This window comes from Ursus arctos, unplaced genomic scaffold, assembly GCF_023065955.2.
Source record: "Ursus arctos isolate Adak ecotype North America unplaced genomic scaffold, UrsArc2.0 scaffold_29, whole genome shotgun sequence".
Classification (NCBI taxonomy): Eukaryota; Metazoa; Chordata; class Mammalia; order Carnivora; family Ursidae; genus Ursus; species Ursus arctos.
Window position 1 is genome coordinate 29,232,594 of NW_026622974.1, and position 24,033 is coordinate 29,256,626.

General features: G+C 34.2%; 1 protein-coding gene across 16 annotated transcripts in view; it reads left to right on the top strand.

Moving 5' to 3' along the window:
• Positions 1 to 24,033, top strand: part of SENP6 (SUMO specific peptidase 6) — a 116,939-nt gene that overhangs the window by 70,357 nt on the left and 22,549 nt on the right. For 6 of the 16 annotated variants that reach the window (XM_026507055.4, XM_026507057.4, XM_026507056.4 and 3 more), the window contains 8 exons: positions 1,209 to 1,596; positions 6,899 to 7,131; positions 10,112 to 10,282; positions 16,469 to 16,502; positions 16,893 to 17,087; positions 18,087 to 18,313; positions 19,866 to 19,975; positions 20,130 to 20,246. In XM_026507055.4, coding sequence (XP_026362840.2) covers positions 1,209 to 1,596; positions 6,899 to 7,131; positions 10,112 to 10,282; positions 16,469 to 16,502; positions 16,893 to 17,087; positions 18,087 to 18,313; positions 19,866 to 19,975; positions 20,130 to 20,246 — 1,475 coding nt within the window. The remainder of the gene's footprint in view (positions 1 to 1,208; positions 1,597 to 6,898; positions 7,132 to 10,111; positions 10,283 to 16,468; positions 16,503 to 16,892; positions 17,088 to 18,086; positions 18,314 to 19,865; positions 19,976 to 20,129; positions 20,247 to 24,033) is intronic. The other 10 variants (XM_026507059.4, XM_026507061.4, XM_048219644.2 and 7 more) reach the window with 2 other exon arrangements.

Genomic DNA, 24,033 nt, shown 5'->3' on the forward strand with positions numbered 1-24,033 from the left:
TGTAATCTCTTACATATTTTTAAGTTGACATTCAACATTTTTTGTTTCAAGTTTAAATAGTTACATAGGATGTAATAGTTGACACAGTAAAAGGAGTAACATTTAAAAATAAAGTGGTTAACTCACTTCCTTCATATATGGATCTGATAGCATCAAAATACTATAACACTTAATAATTATGGTCTCTTTCTATCATCTCACTGCCAGAAGTGTTTACCCACTTATTTTCTATGATATAAGGCTCGAAGTGTTTAAAAAAATTTTTTTAATTACTTTGGTTATTAATAGTAGACTTTTGATTAAAAATATGTTATAGTTTAAGTAATTATTTGACATAAAAAGTAAAATTATTGGAAATGCAGTTCTTAATTAGAAACATTGACTGTTTTCCTCAATTCCTGTGTCTGTGAATAAATATTATGTTACAAATTGTGACAGGATTCAACATCTCTCTATATTTTTCCTTCTTACAGTCATATGTGCTAAAGAACCTTTTTCACATAAATAACTACATGAGTATGAAAAGAATCTTGGAACTCCTAAACTATATGCCCTGAATAACAGGAAGCTCTACCATCAAAAATATTTTTAATAGTCTCACAGTTGTAACCTAGATTAGGCCTGCCTTAAAATATTTTTGAAGCAGTGTCTTAGAAATCAGTTTCTTGTAAAAGTTTTTGTTAACCAGTATTTAGAATTGATTTTTTTCACCATTTAAAATTGTCCTTTTGTTTGGTTTCATGGTTTTTATACTCCAGGGCAGTATAGCATTGTAATATTTCAAATGAAGTTGGGCTTTTTTTTTTTTTTTTTAAACTATGAGAACAGTTCTGGCAGGAGATAACTTTCCATCAGAGGCATAATCAAGTCAGATTTTGGAATGATATGTGGAGATTGAGGATTTAGATATTTATTCCATTAAGTTTATTTATGCTCTGTATGTCATAGAAGATCTTTATGTAGCCATTGAGTAGTAGACATGGTCCATTGTGAAGACTGTTGGACTTGATTGTCCCAAAAATTCCTTTCAGCTTCCTGATGCTAAATCCCAAGTAACATGATTGATGTATGTAGTTTTTAGCATTTTGTGGGAGCCTTGGTGATGATGATGGGGAGTAAGAGACTTAATTTTGAGATCTTACTTTTTATTCAATGATGTTGAAATAAAATGCCAAAGTCTTTTTTTTTTTATTCTTTTGGAACTTAAGGTTTCTAAACAGTGTGGATATTGTCCAAAATGTGGAAAAGAAAAGGAAAATCAGACCAAATGCCAAAGTTGTGGTATTCTTTTTCCTAAGGATTTGCAAAGAAATTGCAGACAAGCTATAACTTTGAGTGAATCTACTGGACCATTATTAAGAACATCAATTCATCAGAATTCTGGAGGACAGAAGTCACAAAACACAGCATTACCATCCAAGAAGTTTTATGGCAGCAGTGTGGGAAAGATTCCAGTTGATATTATTGTGAATTGTGATGATAGTAGACAGAATTATTTACAGACTAATGGGAAAGTCATTTTACCTAGGGCAAAAGTAGCGAAAATCACAAACCTGAAAGAAAGGAAAACAAGCCTGTCAGACCTAAATGATCCAAGTAAGTATTTTACTCCCTTTAGTATTACTTATATCGATCCAGTATTTTTTACATATATTTTTAATGTGAGCATGAGCATATTTGAGAAGTGTAGTTTTAATAGGTATCTCTTGTGTCAGTTATGTAACATGTTTTTTGGGTAGATGATTAAAACTGTCCATGTAGTTGGAAAATAACTGACTTTGTTCTCATCCTGTCCATCTTAAATAGTTAAAAAAAGAAAAGCACTGACCTTGGCCCAATTCATAGGTCAAATGCCAATGATGCCAAACTTTCTAACTTTGGCTCAGTTAATTTAATCTCTCTGATTTGCAAATGGATTATTTTCTGCCTGACAGTGTTTTTGAAGAAGTAAATAAAACATTTAAACTGCCTAGCATAGCCCAGTAAATAAAGTATTTGATACACAGAAAGGACTCAGTGAAAACTAGTTTCCTTGCCACTTTTACTCTTCCCCCAAATCTTTTTCTTACCTTTAGACATAGGTACATATATGTGTGTATATGAAATGTAGTCCTGTTTGTAATAAATAGCCAAAGACTGGCAACAATCAGGAAGTAGTTGAATAAACTATAGCATACATAGCTGTAAAAGGAGAGAAAGATCTCCCTTAATATTCTGTAGAGTGATTTCTGAGATCTTTAATAACATGAATAAGGCAGGGTACAGATCAGAGTGAATATGTGCTGTCCTTTATTTGTGAAGGATGGGAGAATGAATATAGGTTTTTTTAAATGGAAAGATATACCAAAAACTAATTCTAAAAAGTAGTTGGTTAGAAGGGAGGAAACAATTTAGGAATTAGGGATAGATGTTAGATATTTCCAAACATACTCTTTTTTTTGTAGATTTGACTTTGGAGCCATGTAAATGTTTTACATGATTATAAAACAAAATTAAATTGGAAGTTTAAAAAAAATAAAAACCAAGATGAAACTTGGTTGATGAACTTATTTTTGTATTTAGTTGGTGGCTTGAACACACAGAAGAATTATTTCAAATGAATTTAAGTTAAAATAATATTGTGGTTATACATTCCTAATGTGATATATTTTAAGGTTAACTAGAACTACAAAGAAATCCTAAGTGTACTTAGTAATATTGTGATTAATAATATTGGTATTGTTATTTTTAAACTCATATATTATGATAAAGCAAATAAGCAATTATTATCCCCAGAAACCAAGATTTTCAGTGTTAGTGAAAAGGAGTTCAAAAGTAAAATCAGAGAAGTAAAAGTCCCATAATTTTAAACTTGAATTGGAGATAATAGTGTGAGAGTATCATATATATTCTCTCAAATAGAAATGAACGATCCTAGGTCCCATATTTGTGTTTTTGAATACCATTTCTCAGTAGAAATAGCTAGAACTTCTCAGAGAAATGGCTGACTCCAAGACCAGAGCAGGAATGTATTTAATAAATCTAGATCATCTACTCATATCAGGAAGCATGGAAGCAGTCAAAAACGACTGTGGACATGTCAGAAGGACACGGGAGCTAAAAAGAAAGGGCTCCTACTGATCAGTAGTGGTACTACTTGGGTCACAGAAGGTATCATAACTACTATTTATTGAAATATGTCACATATATTAAAATTAATTACAATGATAATTAAAATTAATCATAATGATATCCCTCCCTAATCCCCCCAAAAGAAGAAAAGCTCTCCATTGGTTACATTTGGAGGTTGCTTAGGTTCCAAATCATTACTTTAAAAACTGGTAAATAAAAGGGGATAAAATTAAAAAAAAATTTTTTAACCTGGGAAATATATCAAGTTCAGTTTGATTCAATATAAAAACCTTAGCTCATACCAGTACGTTATCTTATTTTTCAGAAAGAACTCAGGGGCACCTGGGTGGCTTAGTTGATCAAGCGTCTAAGTCTTGGTTTCAACTCAGGTCATGATCTCAGGGTCGTGAGCTTGAACCCCACATCAGGCTCTGCGATCAGCTTAGAGTCTGCTTGAGATTCTCTCTCTCTCTCTCTCTCCTGCCCCTCCGCTCATGCTCTCTCTCTCTCAAATAAATTTAAAAATCTTAAAAAAAAAAAAAGAATTTGGTTAAAAAAATGATTACTGTGTGATGAGTGTCTAACCAACATTCTGTTATATTATGATGGTGTTGGTATTTGGTGAATATTTTATGATATATTTTAGTGTTATACCAGTACAATATTAAATATTGTTAATGTCATTTGAATCTTTCCTAATGGTGAGGTTTTTACATTTTAATGGTTAGATATGAAGAACACTCTCACTAGGTAGTTACCGGGTACTATTACTGAGCCAAATGTTCTATAGGAAACTTAGCATCTTAAGGAGATTTCTAGGATGAGAGAACTGGAAGTTAATAAGGCTAAGGGTGATAAGTAAAAAATAAATAAATTCATGTGGTTGAGGTGCCTTAAGTGGTTTACTATTCAGAGCTTAACCTAGGACCATATCAACCATGAATTAAAATCATAAAGCATAAATTTCCCTCCCCAGCTCATAAAAGAAAAAAAAAAACAATTGAAGACTAAGTATTTCCCATTAAAATACATGGAAAAATATGTTTTAAGAACATTTTGTATTAGTAATAAAAATATCATTTATTGAATGCTTAATGTGCCTTGCTTTGTGATAAAGGTATATACACTAACCAGTTCTGGTTTTTACAGTCATGTGAGGTAGGCATGAATACATCCCATTTTATAAATGAGGCAACCTAGGCTTAAGGAGATTAACTTCTCAATATTATATACTTAGGGACTATTGGAGTTTAGATTTTAATAAAACATTTTTCTGGTTCTAAAGTCTGTTTTCCTTATATACTTAATCATTCTTAAATTTTTATTCCTATTAAAGTAGTTTATTATAATGGAATTTTTATTATGTCCTGGGTGGTCAAATAATTAATAAAATGTACAGTGTCTCAAGTAATTGTGATAAATTCTGTGTAGAAAAATGAAGCAAGATCCAGGGAATAGAGCGATAATTGTTAGGTGTCAAGATGAGGAAGGGTGCTATTTTAGATAGGTGGTAAAATAGGCACCTTTGATGAAGTAACTTTTGAAGAGAACCCAGAATGAAGTAAGGAGAGGGATGTGCTGAAATGTATAGGAACAAGATGGAATATAAGTACAAAGATCCTGTATTAACATGCTTGGGTTGCCATAACAAAATACTGTAGACTGAGTAGCTTAAACAACAGAAATTTATTTTCTCACAGTTCTGGAGGCTGACAGTCCAAGATCAAGGTGCCATCACTTTGTAGACAGCCACCTCCTCACTGTGTCCTTATGTGTCCTTTTTTCTATGCTTGCAAAAAGAAATCTGCATTTCTTCTTTTTATGAGGACACCAGTCCTATTAGATTAAGGCCTCACTTTTATGACCTCATTTAGCCTTTGTTACCTTCTTATTGGCTGTATCTCCAAATACAGTCACAGGGGGGTTAGAGCTTTAACGTATGAATTTTGAGGGGACACAGATCATCCATCATAGACCCTGATGCAGAATCTTACATATCACATAGAATGTATTCTATATATAGAATGAAATGAGCTATCAGAACAAGATTTTTAAGTATATGGTGTCTTCGCACACTTCCCATTTGCTTTGCAATTGTGGTGTCATTGAGCACAACCCTCATTTATTTTAAGTTAACAAAACAAGAGCAATGTAGTATGATTTGCAGCATTGGGGCTTTAAAATGAATTTTTTTATATAGTAGATATAGAGGTGTCCCTGAAGCACCATAAAAATAATTATCATTAGAACAGTACGCTTCCCCTTTAATATATAATACGTATCCATATGGTTTTTCGTAAATATATTATGCAGTTCATGAACTTTTTTTAAAGCTTATATATGTCAGGCACTGTGCTAAACCTTTTGTATATTAAATCATTTGTTCTTGTGACAGTTCTTTGAAATAGGTACCATTTTTGAGCCTAATTTCACAGAGAAGAGAAACTGAGGTAAATTAAAAACCCTAACTTTCAAATATGTATAAATCTGCTTAGACCTGCTAATCTGGCCTGTTAGATTTTTTTTTTTTTTTTTGTTAAAGAAATAGGTCCAAAAGGATCCAGTTTGGCATTTGCTTCTGAGACCAGACAACAAAATAAAAAAGCCAAGTGGAGTGATGCTGGGATTATGTCTCCCTGGAGCATGTGTATTACTCAAAAAATATTAACCAAACATTTACCTGTGGGATTTTAAGAAAGAAAATTGCTTATACAAGTTTATATGTTCTTCAACATGATTTTTTGAATTCTTTTTCTTCACCAGGTGGTTTTAGACTCCGGGAATATAGCAGTGAACAAGGCAATGATCCTGCTCTCTCATAGCTTATATGTAGTGGGGAAAGAGCAAGTAAACATCTACAACAAAAAACAATAGAAAATTTATAGCAGTTGTTGTGAATATGCCAAGTATCTGGATGCTTACTTTAGATGGGATAATCAATCAAAAGGCTAATATTTGATGACAAAAATGCAAAGTGTTAGGGGAATTGCAATCCAGACAAAAACAAGCTGTGGAGTTTGAGGAACAGAATATAAGTGGATTATGTGCCTGGAGCAGAAAGAGGGGGAAATGGAGTAGTATAAGAAAGTTGAAGTAGGCAGTGGCTAGATTATGTACATTTATAAACCATAGTAAGGAGTTAGGGTTTGACTCAAGTGCATTGTGAGTGGCTGTGGGGAATTTTGATACAAAGATGAGTTTGATAAGACCAATAATGAGTAGAAGGTCTAAGAGCAAATTCCCTTCATAATATCTTTTCGTGCCGCATTCATTTACTCCACAGAATTTACTGAGCAATGAACAGTGGTCCACGTTCTCCCAAGGACCAATTATGATTTTAGTGATTTCCTGTGTGGAATAAAATTATTTGGTCCCATGGAATTCCACACACATTTATAATGCATGCTGTTTTGTGAACAGTTTATATGCAGATTATCTTCATTCTCGAGACTTTCTAGAACTCTGAAGTAGATCTATGATAAATGTTCAAATTTTGCTGTAACTTGTGTATTTTTCCTGTGTGGGTGATGGTAATGGACTACAGAATAATTTCTTATTTGTATATTCTTAATTTTAAGAAAAGACAGTTCTTATGCTTTCTTCATTTTTGTCTCCAAATTGAACTTTTCATCAGATAGAACGGATTATATCTTCATTCGTTTTTATTAATCTCAGTTCTGGAAGAGATCCAAAGCAAATTTGGTATATTTCCCGCTTTGGTAGAATATATTTACATATTTAACTGACAGAAATGAAATACCTGAAGTATTTAACATTTTCTTTATAGTAATTTTGTCCAGTGATGATGATGATGATGACAATGACAGGACTAACAGAAGAGAAAGCATATCTCCTCAACCTGCTGATTCAGCATGTTCTTCCCCAGCACCATCCACTGGAAAAGTGGAAGCAGCACTAAATGAAAATATCTGTAGAGTAGAGCATGAACTAAGAAGCATTCCAGCAGATTCAGAGTTAAATACAGTTACATTGCCAAGAAAAGCAAGAATGAAAGACCAGGTACTTTTCACATTTATCGACATTTATTCAGATTAAGTCCCCCCTTTAGGATGTAAATACTTTTTTAGAGGGAAATTTGGCAGTGTCATTAGGAGAAAATGATAAATTATTCATTAAGTGGGGCTTAAAATAACCGATTGGCAGATTATTTAAAAGAACATTAAAACATATGCAAAAATAAATTTCTATTAAGTTAAAAGCTTAAAATGTGAAAAATTCAACAAGAAGAAACAATATCAACTTTATAGTGAAATTTAAGTATGAACAAGTATATTTGTATAATCTAGTGGACAGGGAGAAGTCATTTTTAACTTGGATGTATTATACTATGATACTATTGTTTTGCTGTGTTTTATTTTATATCTTAATATATAGAAATCTCAAAATTATGTCAATAAATGGATCTAGAAAGGAATGTTTGTAATTTGTAATCTAAAGATAGAAAAAGACAAAAAGGGGAGAAAATTCAGATGAACTTAACACTTTCGAAATTAATACAAAATCAATTAATATGGACTGCTGGCTAGACTCCGGAAAGGGTACTTTTCTGATTTGCAGGTGGAAAAGAAAGTTGTTATGGCCTTTTGGGAAAGCAATTGTAAAAACATCTATTAAAATTTTTGAATGTGTACTGAATGACCAAAATATTCATTGCCTAGACTCAAGAAGAAACTTCTCCTTACAGAAAGGGAGTATCTAAGACTGTATGTGTAAACATGATTATTGGCAAGCAAAATCATTGTTCATTAATATGGAAATGGCTGAAGAAATTATGGTACTGTTATGCAGTCATTTACTAAGAGAGCTGTATAAATGTTTACATGGTAGTGGTAGGTAGGAATACCAAGTTACAGATATATGCATATTTTTTAAAAACTTTTTTAAAAAATTAAAAAACCTCATGTTAAAAAATTACATATGTGCATACATAAATGTCAGGAATTGTTATCAGTATAGATAAAAATACGGAAACATATACTTGGTTGTTAAGGTGGAAAATAAATGAAAAACAAAGTAACTATAATGATGATAGAAGCCTATGGATTACTATTTTTAATAAAATTTTGGGAATGCTTTTTCAAGCATTTCAGCCAAGCAAAAATAGTAAATGAAGAGATGAATATATTTTATTAAATGGAAAGTACGGAACAGTGTACCAAAGCACCATAAACTGAATTTGATAGGTAAATGTGAGTGGGGGGAAAAGCAGTGTGAACCGTGTGACAGTGTGAGTTGGTCCTTTATGTATTTTTTGTTTCTTAAAAATCAAGAAATGGAAGCAAACCATAGAAAAATAAGTAAATGAATAGAGTTTTAGAAAGGTAATGAAGTACTGAAAATGAAATTAAAATACATTTTGTTAACCGTCAGATCATGGAAAATCTTTGAAGTATATAATAGTGTTCATTTTGGTTAGTGTTTGGAGAAATGGAAAGTTGAATGTGTAAATTGGTAAAGCTATGCTGGAGGGCAGTTTGGCAGTAGTTATATATATACCATGATTTAGCTGCAGAAATGCTTGGAGGAGAATACTGTGTCATGGGGTAAGGTCAGAAAGAACTCACATGTCCAGCCTAGGAGGGTTCAATTAAATAAATAATGGATTTCCATATAATGGAATTTGTGGGTGAACAGTTTTCATACTGGCACACTTAATAATAAGGGTTCCTCAGTGCTCTTTTAGAGGCTTCTTGGGAGGTTGTGGACCAGCACTTCTGGACTCAGTCTCTCCACTTTGGATTTAACTGGAGCAGCTCTTAAATTATGTATTTTATTATTGAGCTGAATAACTTTCATTTGAAGAAATAATTCTGAAACTAAAAAAAAAAAGCTTTTAAACCTCTTTAATAGGTTTCTATTAATAAGTTGGGAAAATACTCATGATTAATCTGTTAATAAGCCTGAAAAAGCAGTTTGCAGAAATTGTGTGTGTGTGTGTGTGTGTGTGTGTGTGTTGTGTTCATACATATTTTTTCTTATGCCATACATCATAGAAATGTCCCTAGAGGGACAATGGGAGAATACTGCCTATCTCTATGCAGTGGATTTTTTTTTCTTGCTTTCTATCAAGATCATGTTTTATTCTTGTGATAATAATACAATTTTTGGCATAACTTCAGTACCATTAAGTTATATACTCAAAATAATATTTTATATTATGATTAATTTGCAGTGTGGAAGTACTGAAATCTTAACAGATCAAGTACTTTAACATTTTAAAATATATAAAGAAGGATCATTTTGTAAATGATCATTCCCCTAAGTACCTGTTTTCTGAAGAATTGATGATTTAGGGATGCCTGGATGGCTCAGTAGCTAAGCATCTGCCTTATGCATGGGTCGTGATGCTAGGGTCCTGGGATTGAGTCCCTCATTGGACTTCCTGCTCAGTGGAGAATCTGCTTCTCCCTCTGCCCCTGCCTTCCCCCTCCACCCCTGCTTGTGGTCTTTCTCGCTCTCACCTCTCTCTCAAGTAAATAAATAAAATCTAAAAAAAAAAAAAAAGACTTGCTGATTTAATCCAAGCATTGTAACCACTACCACTATTACTAGCTAACTTTCACCTAACATTTTACTGTGCATGAAGCACTATGCTAAGCTGCTTGTATACAGTTCATTTCTTAGTATTTTACAGTTTAGGAAATCAAAACTTAAGGAGTTGTTACTGTTTTAAAAATCAGATAATTAAAAGGTGGTATAGCTGTGATTTGAACCTAGGCAGTCTGATTCCCAAATTACCATTTCTCAATGCTGTGCTATTAATGGAATTTCATGTAATGACTAGATGAGGTATAGCTGGACAAAATAGGAAGGATTTCTATTACATGAAATCAGTAAATATTTATTCTCTGGTTGAAGTAAAATCAGTCTTTTATGTTTTGATAATTACATTTTTTATGTTACGTCTTTGCATATGTGTACTTAGTTTGCAGCCTTGTTTTAAATGCTTAATTAAATGAAAATTTTTTTTCTTTTTCAGTTTGGTAATTCTGTCGTCAACACACCTCTAAAACGTCGTAAAGTGACGTCTCAAGAAACTTCCGTTGATCCTGTATCTTTAAGCTGCCAAAGTTCCTTTGACAGTGTCATTTTAAACTGTCGAAGTATACGAGTAGGAACACTCTTCCGGCTATTAATAGAGCCTGTAATTGTAAGTATATTCTTAAGCTTTTTACTGTACCAGTTATGAGATTCAAAATTCCACAGCTAAGGCTAATATATAATATTTTAAAATTTGTAAATTAAAATGTTTAACTTAATAGGATATTAAAAATTATTTCAAGATTTCAGATTGCTTTAAGAGAATATAGACAAGTATAAACAGCTCCTTACAATAAAAATCAGTGGGTATAAACTTAACAATGTAATGTTCAAGGAAGTGACATATTCATCATAGAAAGATACTTATTCTCACTAAGTCCGAAAACAAGCACGTTACTGTCTTATTCTCCTGCCAGCTCAGTGCATGAAAAGAGTATTTTAAAGAATGATAACGAGAGAAATAAAGGATCCAAAAGCTTTGGAGGCTGCAGAAAAATGTCTTGCAGCATTAAGACTCTTAGAAATAGATTATTAGAATAAATTGCCACCCAAGAGGCATTGTGCTTTTGGACTAGTTTGGTGTCCACAAAGCCCAAAGGACTTAGTCCTTTATTGTACTTGTGATACCTGTTAATTCTGCTGCCACCAGTCTAATTCAAATGTGTATTTTCTATTTGAAATTTTAATATAATCTCCTTAACCAGTCTTAGTCATCATTTTTCTTTTTTCTCATTTATTCTACACATTATTTTCCTATAGCACTGCACTTAGTTTGTACCTTTTATTTTATAATGACTTAACTTGGTATCCCCAGCTGTCTGTTTTTGTCTGGTCTTTCAATCCTGGTCCCCTAGTATAGTTCCTTATACTAAAGCGGAGTCTTTAAGGAAATACATTGTATTACATCAGGAAAGTTAAAAGGTAGTTTTATTATTATTGAAATTATTTTAAGTAATAGTTACTTATTTTCTAGGAGTCATTGTTTCAGGATACAATATGATCTAAAGGGAAAAAAAAAGACCTATAAGTTAGTGTAGGAGAAAATGAATTATGTACCTGATTTCTTAATAGAGCAAAGCTGTATAGGAAACCTGTATTTTTTTTTTAATCATTAACTCCAACTTCTCACCATTAAAAAAAGTACTCCAGAGATTTAAAGCAAATTATATACAGACTACACTATCCAGTACCCAGTAACATTGTAACATACATCAAGGTTGTCAGGGATTTATGAAATTTGTGTTTTGTTACAAGTCTTCATAGTATAGATTATCTTTCCTGGTTTCTGTCAGTTAACAAAAATGTCATTCTAAGTCAAAATACCTCGAAAATTCTCAGGGGTACCCTCTAGGTTTTGTGGCTTTTCCCCCACATTAACACTGTTATTCAGAACTTTTCAATATGATAATTAAGGTTTTGCTGATAATTTAGACATTGAAAGTTGCATATTTGGTCTCAAGGCTAGCTAACAAGAACTACATTAGGGCGCGTGGCTGGCTCAGTTTGTAGAACATCTGACACTTAATCTAGGGGTTTAAGTAATTTCCACACCTCAGAGATTACTTAAGAAAAAAAAACTACATTAAAATTGGAGTGAAAAATTTTTTACATAGATTTTAAAGTTTTTTGCATCTTAGGTTATATATGATCTAGTGAAGGAAACTAACTTCATGAATTTATTTTAAGAAATACAAGACAGGGACACCTGGGTGGTGCAGTCGTTAGGCGGCTGCCTTCGGCTCAGGGCGTGATCCTGGCGTTCCGGGATCGAGTCCCACATCGGGCTCCTCCGCTGGGCGCCTGCTTCTTCCTCTCCCACTCCCCCTGCTTGTGTTTCCTCTCTCGCTGGCTCTCTCTCTGTCACATAAATAAATAAAATCTTTTAAAAAAAAAATACAAGACAAAATTTTAAAAAAATTTTTAAAAAGGCAATATACGTAATATAAAATGTGTTCATACAGGTTTTTTTTTTAATGCTAAGTGAAATATTTCAGCCAATAAGTAATTGTGTTTATAATGTGGAATTTTGTAATCTGTGCTATTAACTTTCCTTGTACCATGGGATTTTTCCAGAGAACATTCTTTGATGAAGTATAATTAATCTATAATTTCTTCAGATAAACTATTAAAAATAAAGATGATTTGGGGTACCTGGGTAGCTCAGCCACTTAAGCATCAACTCTTGATTTTGGCTCAGGTCATGATTGCAAGGTCATGGGGATTGACCCTGTGTCAAACTCTCAGCTGGGCATGGAACCTCCTTGGAATTCTCTCTCTTCCTCCCCTTGCCCCTCTTCCTGCCCCTCTTTCTCTGTCTCTCTCTCAAAAAAAGTTTTTTTAATGAAAAAAAAACTTTTGACATTTTCTTCTTGAATATAACTTCCTTATGTTTTATAGTGAAATGATTTATCTGCCATGTCATCATTAATCTCAAACAGATTTTAAATGTTTTACTGTTTTATGTATTTTATCAAATCTCATTTATTATTGGGTAATTTAATTATTTTAAATTCATTCATTGCGAGAATTGGTACTATCTAGAAGTGCCAATTTTAAATCTTTTTACTATTTTTTTAAAGATTTATTTATTTGAGAGAGAGAGAGAGAGCATAAGCAGCGGGAGGAAGAGGGGCAGAGGGAGAGGGAGAAGCAGAGTCCCCACTGAGCGGAGAGCCTTATGCAATTCTAGGACTCTGGGATCATGACGAGTCAAAGGCAGGCACTTAAAAGTCACCCAGGCGCTGCTGTTAGGTTAGGTTAGCTTAGCTTAGGTTAGTCATGTTATGTTATGTTATGTTATGTTATGTTATGTTACATTATTTTATTCTTAGTAAGGTCTCTATGCCCATCGTGGGCTGAACTCATAACCCTAAGATCAAGAGTCACATACTCTACCAAGTGAGCCAGCCAATTTTATTTAAAAGTAGTACCTTTAAAAGTAAATACTTTTATTTTACAGGAAAATGGCTTACGTTATTAGGAATACCATATATACCCAAATATAGTGCAATTCCTCATTTTTCCAGTGAGAAAATTGAGAAGATACAAAATCAAGGTTTTCAGCTAACTTAAATTTAAAAACTGTTGGAGATGATGGTGAAATAGCCCAGTGTCTACTTGTAATTTAGTTACACACAAATTTTTAAATGACCGATACTTAGACATGCTTCTATTTTTACATCTCATATGACAGTGTTATTTAAATGCTTCCATGTTAGTGTTTATGTCATCCTTATTGCTACTTTTTAAGTCATCTAACATAATTTTTAAAGCCCATAACTTCAGCTTCTATGTATGTGGAATGTTTACCAAGCTACAAATAAGGTGCCTCCATTTAACATATTACCTTCAGGCAGTTTTTATAAGGTATGTTTTGTGACATGCTAGACTTTGCAGTTGTTGTAATAATTACTAAATTTATTTAATATTTCTTTGCTTCCTTTTTTTACATTGTGAAAATTTCTAATCAGAAAAGTTGTAATAATTTTACAGTGAACGCTCCTAAAACTCCAGCTAGATTCTGTCATTAGCATTTTACTAAACTTGCTTTTCATGTATCTATTCATCTTTCTATAGATCAATCCAACTTACTTATTTTTAAGTAGGCTCCACACCCATTGTGGGTCTTGAACTCAAAACCCTGAGATCCAAGAGTTGCATGCTCTACCAAGTGAGCCAGGCAAATTATGTCCACAGTCTAGAATGTCCAATTAATTAATTTTTAAAAATTTTAGTGAACATATAGTGCAGTATTAGTTTCTGGAGTAGAGTTCAGTGATTCATCACTTCTGTACAACACCCAGTGCTTATCACAAGCCCTCTTTATTTTTTTTTTTTTATTTTTTTTTTTTTTAAAGATTTTATTTATTTGACAGAGAGAGAGAGACAGCCAGCGAGAGAGGGAACACAGGCAGGGGGAGTGGGAGAGGAAGAAGCAGGCTTCCAGCGGAGGAGCCTGATGTGGGGCTCGATCCCAGTACTCTGGGATCACGCCTTGAGCCGAAGGCAGATGCTAACGACTGAGCCACTCAGGTGCCCCAACACAAGCCCTCTTTAATACCCATCACCCATCTAGCCCATCTCCCACCCACTCCCTCCATCAATAACTCAGTTTGTTCTCTATTTTTAAGAGTCTCTTGTGGTGGTGTGCCTGGTTGGCTCAGTCAGTTTAAGTGTCTGCCTTCAGCTGGGATCATGATCCCGGGGTCCTGGGATCAAGCCCCCTGTCAGGCTCCCTGCTCAGCAGGGAGTTGTTTCTCCCTCTACCTCCTCCCTTCCCTCTCTTTATGCTCTCTTTCTCTCTCTCTCTCAAATAAATAAAATCTTTAAAAAAACAAAACAAAAGAAAGAGTCTCTTCTGATTTGGGGCACCTGGCTGGCTTAAGCATCCAACTCTGGATTTCATCTCAGGTCATGATCTCAGGGTTGTGAGGGTCGAGGCTGGTGTCAGGCTCCAAGCTAGGTGTGGAGCCTGCTTAAGATTCCTGATTCTTTCTCTGTCTTTCCTTCTGCCCCTCTTCCCCCTCTCTATCTCTCTTCCTCTCAAAAAAAAAAAAAAAAAGTTTCTTGTGGTTTGTGCCCTCTCCTTTTTTTTTCTTTTCCCCCTTCCCATATGTTCATCTATTTTCTTCTAAAATTCACATGAGTGAATCATATGGTAATTATCTTTCTCTGACTTATTTCACATAGCATAATATGCTCTAGCTCCATCCACGTCATTGCAGATGGTCTCCAATTTATTTTTAAATGCATTTGGAAATTCTTGTCTACATTTTTCATTCTCTTAATGTAACACACAAAGTGAGTACTAATTCAGGATATAGTGGGCTTAATATATCTTCTCTGTTAAAATAATTTAGTTAGAAAATCACCTTTTATAACTACCAATAACAACTGATTGAGGCAAGATCTTCAGTGGATGCTAAAGCCATTAGCAGAAAGGTTATTAGGGAACAGGATAGTGACAAGCTTTCAAGTATCTCTCCACAGATTACTATTTAATTACTAAGGGAAAAATATATCTTAACAGCGGAAAGACCTGGCATGTTGCTTTTGCCAAGTGATTAAGCTTGTATCAGTAATGGGACAGCCTAACATCATGTGCCTTCCAGTATAATGTAGTAGGAGGTATAAAATATCACCTATATGCTATATTTGCTGGAAATGTGTGGCCTGAATTTTAAAATGAGGCAACACAAGTTCAAGATGTATATTTTGCAGAACCTAGCCTGGATTCTTCAAAGGTCATGTCATGAAGAACAGAAGGGGCATATTTCTGGTCCTAACTGGGGTAGACAAAAGAGACAAATGTAACCTAGACAGAATCATGGAAGTTAAAACACAATAAAAGGGGCTCCTGGGTGGCTCAGTCAGTTAAGCATCTGCCTTCAGCTCAGGTCATGATCCCAGAGTCGTGGGATCAAGTGCCACCTTGGGCTCCCTGCTCAGTGGGGAGCCTGCTTCTCCCTCTTCTGCTCCCCCTGCTTGTGCTTTCTCTCTCTCTGTCAAATAAAATCTTAAAATAAAACACAATAAAGAACAATTTTGATAATTGGGAAAGTTTGAGTAAGAAGTATATGTTGGATGGAATTAATCTTGATTTTCTTAGATATGGTAATGCTATTTTGGTTGTATAGGAGAATGTCCTTGCTCTTGGGAGATTTAGGGATGGAATATCATGATGCCCTCTGCTTGTTTTTTTTTTTTTTTTTTTTTTTTTAAGATTTTATTTATTTATTTGACAGAGAGAGAGACAGCCAGCAAGAGAGGGAACACAAGCAGGGGGAGTGGGAGAGAAAGAAGCAGGCTCCTAGCAGAGAAGCCTGATGTGGGGCTCGATCCCAGAACCCCGGGATCACGCCCTGAGCCGAAGGCAGACGCTTAACAACTGCGCCACCCAGGCGCCCCCCTCTGCTTGTTTTATGCTGGTTTAGCAAAAGGGAGGTGTGTATGTACACAGAGTGATGGGGAGTAGGTGTGGCACAATTTTAACAGTTGGTGAGTCTAGGTAAGGATTATTCAGGATTTTATTGTAATATTCAGTCAACATCTCTTTGAAGGTCTAAGAAATAAACCAGTAATATAAGAAATGTTCTGAGTACTTGAATAAAAAGGTGTGAAGCTTGCCTTTCCGAAAGATAATTTGGAATCGGGGGATATCTCATATTTAAGTACATGGTAGATGGTTACGTTTTTCTGCCCTCTGTAGTCTAGGTCTCAAGTAATGTGTCATTGAGGTATTTGTAGCAAAATCTTCATAAGTCTGTGATTGGTACTAATTTATCTTACTTTTTAGTTTTGTTTAGATTTTATCAAGATACAGCTAGAAGGTAAGCTATTTTATGTCTTTTTACTCACTAAAGCTTTCTTTACAATAAAACACTTTATAGGAATATAATATTAAATGATATTCATAGAGTTCATGAAGATGATAAGTTATTACTTATATCTTCTTAACAAAGGGCATGTATCTTAATAGTATAATTTCATTCTGTAACATCATAAAACCTATGTTTAATTTTATAAGGATACTTCATTAGATTCCTCTTCATTTGGAAAAAATGTAGAAGTTTTATAAAGATTTTTTCATTTCCCACTACACTTAATATTTTTAGAGTGTAGCAAATATGTGATTAACTTTAAACTTGTATTTCCTCATAGTTTTTTCCATATAATTTTAAGAATTGATCCCTTTTGTAATTCCATTTATTCTCTCCCAGAACCAGAAAATGATCCTGTAGGGATTACTTTAAATACCTCTGATCTAACTAAATGTGAATGGTGTAATGTCCGAAAATTACCAGTCGTGTTTCTTCAGACAATACCAGCAGTTTATCAAAAGCTGAGCATGCAACTGCAAATGAATATGGAGGATAAAGTTTGGAATGATTCTAAGGGAACAAATAAATTAACAAGTAAGTTTGGTAGAACACATTATAATAATACATACAGTGCATTGCATAGCAGAGTGTGAGTGTGCTTTAATAGATTCCTTAGATGTGTATTATCTACAGTCCTTACAGTGATCTTGTAAGATACACAAGCACGTATATATAATATATTATAATTCCCATTTTATAAATTAGGAAAAAAGCCCACAGAAAGTGGAATTTCTGAAGATGAAACCCAGGTTTACCCATTTAAAAAGTTTTCAAAATGGGTTAAAACTCAAAAAAGGTTTGCACTCCTTATTTTAACACTGTAATCTGAGTAAAATGAAAAATTTTTAATGCACTGGTAGGAGTGCTAAGTGTAAATCAACCATATACTTCTGGAGTCCTTGAAACAGCCTGAAGAGGAAGTTTGCTGGCTCATAGAATAAGTCTTCATCTTCTACAATAATAGATGTAGTTCTCCAGTTTGTTTTGCTTCATCTCTAACAGTTATGACATAGCATGACTAATTATAAAGGAAATACTTTTCAGCAGTAATTGCTGTTTTAGCTTAATGATGAATAAATGATAGCTGCTATTAAAGCTGCAAGAATCGGCACATTAGTGAATTAGAGGTTTTTGCAGTTAAATTCTCTAGAGACATTAATAGTTCACCTGTCAGTTTCTTATTTGTGTTTGACAAAAATGTTAATAGATATATATTTAAAACTATATATGGATCCTATTAGATAAAATAGATTAGTTACATCCGTGAATATATTTGTTTTTAAGCTTGCTGCTAGGGTAATGTATTCTGGTTCCTTTTTCTTAATAACTTTTAGGTGACATTGTTAGGTGACACTGTCACTGGTCTTCATCCCAGTATTTATTAGGTATTCACTGTATACCGAACAGTATTTTGAACATTTACACCAGATTTCTGGTGATATCCTCGGAAACAACTAGTTGTTACTCTTTTTCTAGTATCTGTTTGCCTGTTTTTTTCCTTTAAGACTTAAAGTTATATTGATTTCTTTTCAGATTTGGAAGAACAATACATAATTTTAATTTTTCAAAATGGCCTTGATCCTCAGGCAAATATGGTATTTGAAAGTATCATTACTGACATTGGCATAAAGAATAATGTGTCCAATTTTTTTGCGAAAATTCCCTTTGAAGAAGCCAATAGCAGACTTGTTGCCTGTACAAGAACCTATGAAGAGAGCATCAAAGGAAGTTGTGTGCAAAAAGAAAACAAAATTAAAAATGTAATTATGTTTTTTAGTTTTTTAAATAATGGGTAGCTTTAAGGTGACATATGTTTCATTATCAGTATACTGCTCATTTTGGAGTTAGATCTTTTTAATTCTATTTCAGAATTACTTGCTTTTGATTTGTAAACTATTTTGTATTAAAACATTAATGGCGGGTAGGTGATTTGTGACACAAATAGTACTTGATATAGGTCTCAGAAGCAGTTTTAGTTCCTTTCCATATTGTATTCTTTTCATCTTTTCTTTTTCTCTCATCCTTTTTTTCTTTTCCTCCCTTTCCTCCCACTCTGAATATACATGTTCATAAACTGCTACGTTCAAATTGATTGTTACTCTTAAATTTGCTGGTGGTTGCCAGTGATCTTTATTGGCTTCAATACAGATAAAGGAATTTTGGTCCTTGATGTACATTTAAATGTAACATGTGCATACATGGTTGAAAATTTAGGAAATAAAGAATACGTGCCATTTGATTGTGACTATCAACATACGTATCCAGTTCTAGAGTAACTAATCATATGGTGGGTAACTCCGAAGCCACTTGAACCAAAAGCTGTGTACTCTTGTAACACATAGTACAATGTTAAATTAACACAAATTAGTCCCCTAACCCTGCAACTGAATTTTACTAACTTAATTTATTAGAAATACTTAAAATCTTTCAACCTGCCTACAAATTGGAAATAGGGCTATCCAAGTCATAATCTACATGACGCTGAGCGAGGTCTCACCAGAGAAGAGATATTCACACAGTTAATGGGTTGACGAAAAGAACTGAGGAAAGGGAAGCCATTCCCCTTCTTTTGTAGAACTTGGCGACAAGAGATTATTAATGAGGAAGAAAAGAGCAACTCAAGCCATAAGGCAGCTGTGATAAAATAAAATTTCAATGCAAGGCTCTTTCTTTAAGGACTTCTTCATTCTGGGGAACTGAAGCTCATTGGACTGTGTTCTTTGAGCCTCTGCTCCCACATCCCATGGATTGCCCACTGAACTTAGGTAGGCCTCAACTCCCAGAATCAAAAACCACTATATCTGTTCTTTGGATTTACAAAAATAATCTAATTTAATAAGGATGAAGAGATAAGATTAGACAAGATACCAGAAAACCATAGTTAAAAAATTGGAAGACTATCTCTGTTCTAGAAACTACAGATAGAAAGAGTGTGGGCTCTAGTTTTGCCTGTTTCTTATTTTTAATTGTTAAAAATCATGTATACTGGGGCGCCTGGGTGGCTCAGTCATTAAGCATCTGCCTTCAGCTCAGGGCGTGATCCCAGAGTCCTGGGATCGAGCCCCACGTCAGGCTCCCTGCTCCGCTGGGACCCTGCTTCTTCCTGTCCCACTCCCCCTGCCTGTGTTCCCTCTCTCGCTGGCTGTCTCTCTCTCTGTCAAATAAATAAATAAAATCTTTTAAAAAAATCATGTATACTTTTTAAATTCATATTTAAAATTTTTTTAATTGTAAGGTATTCTTGCCTTGTGTTTGCTTTTTTATTGAAAAATTTCCCATTTGATTTTATAAACTGATAATTTCCTTTACCAGATGTCCCTTGAATCTAAAATACAACTTAAAAACAAGCAAGAATTCCAGTTTTTTGATGATGATGAAGAAACTGGAGAGAATCATACCATCTTCATGGGCCCTGTAGAAAAGTGAGAGTATTCATTTACATTTGCAATGCTCTTAAATTTGTTTTCTGTGTTATTACATTTCAGTTACATACATACACACACACACACATATATATTTGTTCATTTGCTTGTGCGTGTTTTTTTTTTTTAATTTGTTTGTTTTATATTGTTACAGATTGATAGTATATCCACCACCTCCAGCTAAGGGAGGCATCTCTGTTACTAATGAGGACCTACACTGTCTAAGTGAAGGAGAATTTTTAAATGATGTTATCATAGACTTTTATTTGAAGTAAGTTAATTTTCTACTTTCTTTTAGCATATCTGTAACATTCTAAAGTGCATATCTTTGTTTTCTAGAATCAGAACTGTTTGGATTTTGAATTCCATCACTGCCATTTATTGTGTGACATTTGGGAAATTATTTAATGTCTTTACCTGTGTTTTCTCATTTAAAAAGTGAGAAGAATAACAACATCTAAAAGGGTATTGAGATTTAATAATACATGTCAGGCATTAGGAAAATACTGGGCACATGCAGCATGTTCATAAATGCTAGCTTACTGTGTTGTTATTGTTACACTGTTTTAAGCATTTAAAAAATTGTTACTACTAATTTAGGTAATAAACTGTTGAGCAAACACAAAGGTATGATTTGACTTGATATTCATCAGGTGCCAATTATGTGCCACATACTGTGTTAGAAGTTTATGGTCTTGTAGGGAACACAAATACGGGACTGAAGCATTAACAGAAGTATTAACATGATATAGACGCAGCAGCAGAAAAATGCTTCATTCTCTTTGGGGGTTGGGAAATAAAAGGGACGAAGAAGCTTTCCTGAAGAGCTTACATCATGACCCAGTATACACATGCATATACATGTATGTGCAGTGCGTTTATACATGTATAGATTTGTATGTGTTTACTGGTTTGTGATATGAAATAAGTGTGTATATGAAACAAAACAGAACTTAACTATCAGTGTATCCAGCACTTGCCAGTATTTTCTAGTTTATTCTAATGTATGTCATAAAACAATATTTTTTTGAAGAACTAGTTGTTGAAAGCTGCTGAATTGACTTTATAGCCTACTAATAGTTGCAGCCAGCCGTTTGGAAAAAGAGTATATTGTTACGAAGAGTGAAAGGTTTTGATCAGAGATGTGGTATCATAATCGAGCTTCCTTAAGATCATTTTGACAAGCATGTTCATTGTGGATGTCTAGATGAGAGATGATTTAAGGAAAGTTACTTAAGGTGATGTAAGAAGCCCGATTAAGGGGCACCTGGGTGGCTCAGTTGGTTAAGCTTCCAACTCTTAATTTCAGCTCAGGTCTTGATCTCAGGGTTGTGAGTTCAAGCCCCACGTTGGACTCCACGCTGAGCATGGAGCCTACTTTAAAAAAAAAAAAAAGCCCGATTAAGGCATTTTAATTGGCGTGAAGAGGAAATAAATGTTTTTAAGAGGTAGAGTGGTTTAGCAACTGAATGAATGGATATTAAGAAGGAGAGGAATGGTTGGCAGGTAACTCCTTGCTTTCTGACTAGTGAGACCTGCTTAATGATTTTGTCACTGAATGTGAAGCAAAGAACAAAAACAGAACAGGTTTGTTGGAGGAGGGGATAAGTTTGCTTTTAGATGTTTGTGATACAACAAAAAGGACAGTGTCAGTAAACAGTTGAGTATATGGCTCTGGAGGTCATTTGAGTTCTGGTCTGGAGACATGTAGAGTTAGGACACTTTATTTTGCAAGTGGTAGTTTAATTATGAGAATGGGTAAAATTGCTTAGGTAGAAATATAGAATGAGAAAAAGAGCTATAAGGACAGAATCTGGAGGGTTAGACAGGGAAGAAAGAGATCTCATGAATAAATTCTGAAGGATTTGAGAGGTAAGAAGAGAAATCCATAGTGGGTTATGTCATGAAATTGAAGGGAATTGAAAGCGTTAAAGGAGGATACATTTAGTGGGGTCAGTACAGCAGAGGTTAAGGCAGATAAGGGCTCAGAATAAGGTCACAGTAACCCTGAGCTAATACGGATCAGCTGTAGACCTGGACTTGTACCATGGTCCCTGGGAGACAATGAGGTACTCTGTTCTCTCTCTCTGTCCAGCAGAGGTGGTATCAGTGGAGGCCTAGTGGGGAGATTCCCATCCCTGCTTATAACACAGAGCCCCTCTATCTCTCATAATAGTGGCCTAGGAGAGAACGTGATCTTCCATCCCCACCTGGCAGTAATGAGGTGGAGCCCACTGCACCCACTAGAAGGTGGCACTGGGGAGGCCTCTTAAAGCACAAGAATTAAATAAGATCTAGAGTCCTGTAACATAATACTCAAAATGCCCATATTTCAATAGAAAATTACTTCTCTCCCCAACAAGCAGAGAGATCTCAAATGGAATGAGAAAACATAATGTAAATAGATAGTCAACACCAAGATGGCACAGATATTAGAATTATTAGAATTAGAATTATGACAGATTTAAAGTATCCATTATAAAAATCCTTCAGGGAAAAATTGTGAACATATGTGAAACTTATGAAAAAACAGATATAAAGAAGAAAGAAATGGAAATTTTAGAACTAAAACTATAATAAATAAAAGCTTCTATAGGCTCAATAGCAAAATGTAGAGGACGGAGGAAAGAGTCAGTGACGTAGAAGATAGAATATATCACCAGCTACATCCAGTTCATTCAGTCATTCCTTTATTAGATTTATTTCTGTATTTGAGGTGGGGAGGGGCAGAGAGAGAGGGAGAGGGGAAATAGAGAATCTCAAGCAGACCCACTGAGCACAGAGTCCAAGGTGGAGCTCCATCTCACGACCCTGAGATAATGCCTTGAGCCGAAATCAAGAGTCAGACACCCAACTAACTAAGCCACCCAGGCACCCCTAATTACATTCAATTTAAATGTACTATTTATGTCAATTAGAAGAACGAGATGGGCAGAGTAGTGGACTAATTAAACACCATAGCCCAACTATGTCCTTTCTGCAAAAAAGTAACTTCAGAGATAATAATATATGTAAGTTGAAGATAAAAGGATGATAAAAGATACCAAACAAATATTAAAGCAATAGTTAACTATATTATTATCAGAAAAATAAACTTAAAAACAAAAATTAATTACCAGGGCTAGAGAGGAATACCGTACAATGAAAAGTGAATCCACCTGGAAGACTTAGCAATCCTAAATGGGTATGTACCATACAACAGAGCTACAAAATATGCAAAACAAAAATGAACTGATCTAAAAAGAAAAACAGACAAATCCACAAGTACAGCTGGAGACTTCAATTCCCCTCTCTCAATAATTGATAGAACAACTAAACAAAATTGACAAGGTCAGTAACATCATCATCCAACAGGATATACTTCACATCAGGGAGTATTATATTCTATTTATGTTAACTGTATCCCATTTTCAAAGGTATTATTTTTCCTTTTGAAGATTGATGGTAATGGAATATGTTTTAGTAAATTATAAAATGTATCGTAGATTTGCTAACAAGAGAAACTACCCTAGATTTTAATTACTTAACTTTGCAGATATCAGACTCCTCTGAGACCTAAAAAACACATTCAGGAATGAGTTAAAAAAAAATGAGTTCGAAGTTCTTCATAGCTAAGACAAAAGATGTTATCTCCTTTCATAACAAATGCATGAAAGAATTTTCGATATTACTCATCAGGGAAATACAAGACAAACCCACAAAGAGTTATCTCATCCCCATTTGGATGGCCACATCAAAAAAAAAGTAAGAAAAGAAATAGGTATTGCCAAAAGAAAAAGAAGAAAAAGAAAGAAAGAAAAGAAAAAAGAAAAGAAAAGAAAAAGAAAGAAAATAAGTGTTGCTGAGAATGTGGGTAAATTGGATTCCTTATGCACTGCTGATGGGAATGTAAAATGGTACAGCCACTAAGGGAAACAGTATAGTGGCTCCTCAAAAATTAAAAATAGAACTGCCCTATGATCCAACAATCCTACTTCTGGGTATATATCCAAAAGAATTGAAAGTATGGTCTCAAAGAGATTCTTGAACACCCATGTTCATAGTAGCCAAAAAGTGGA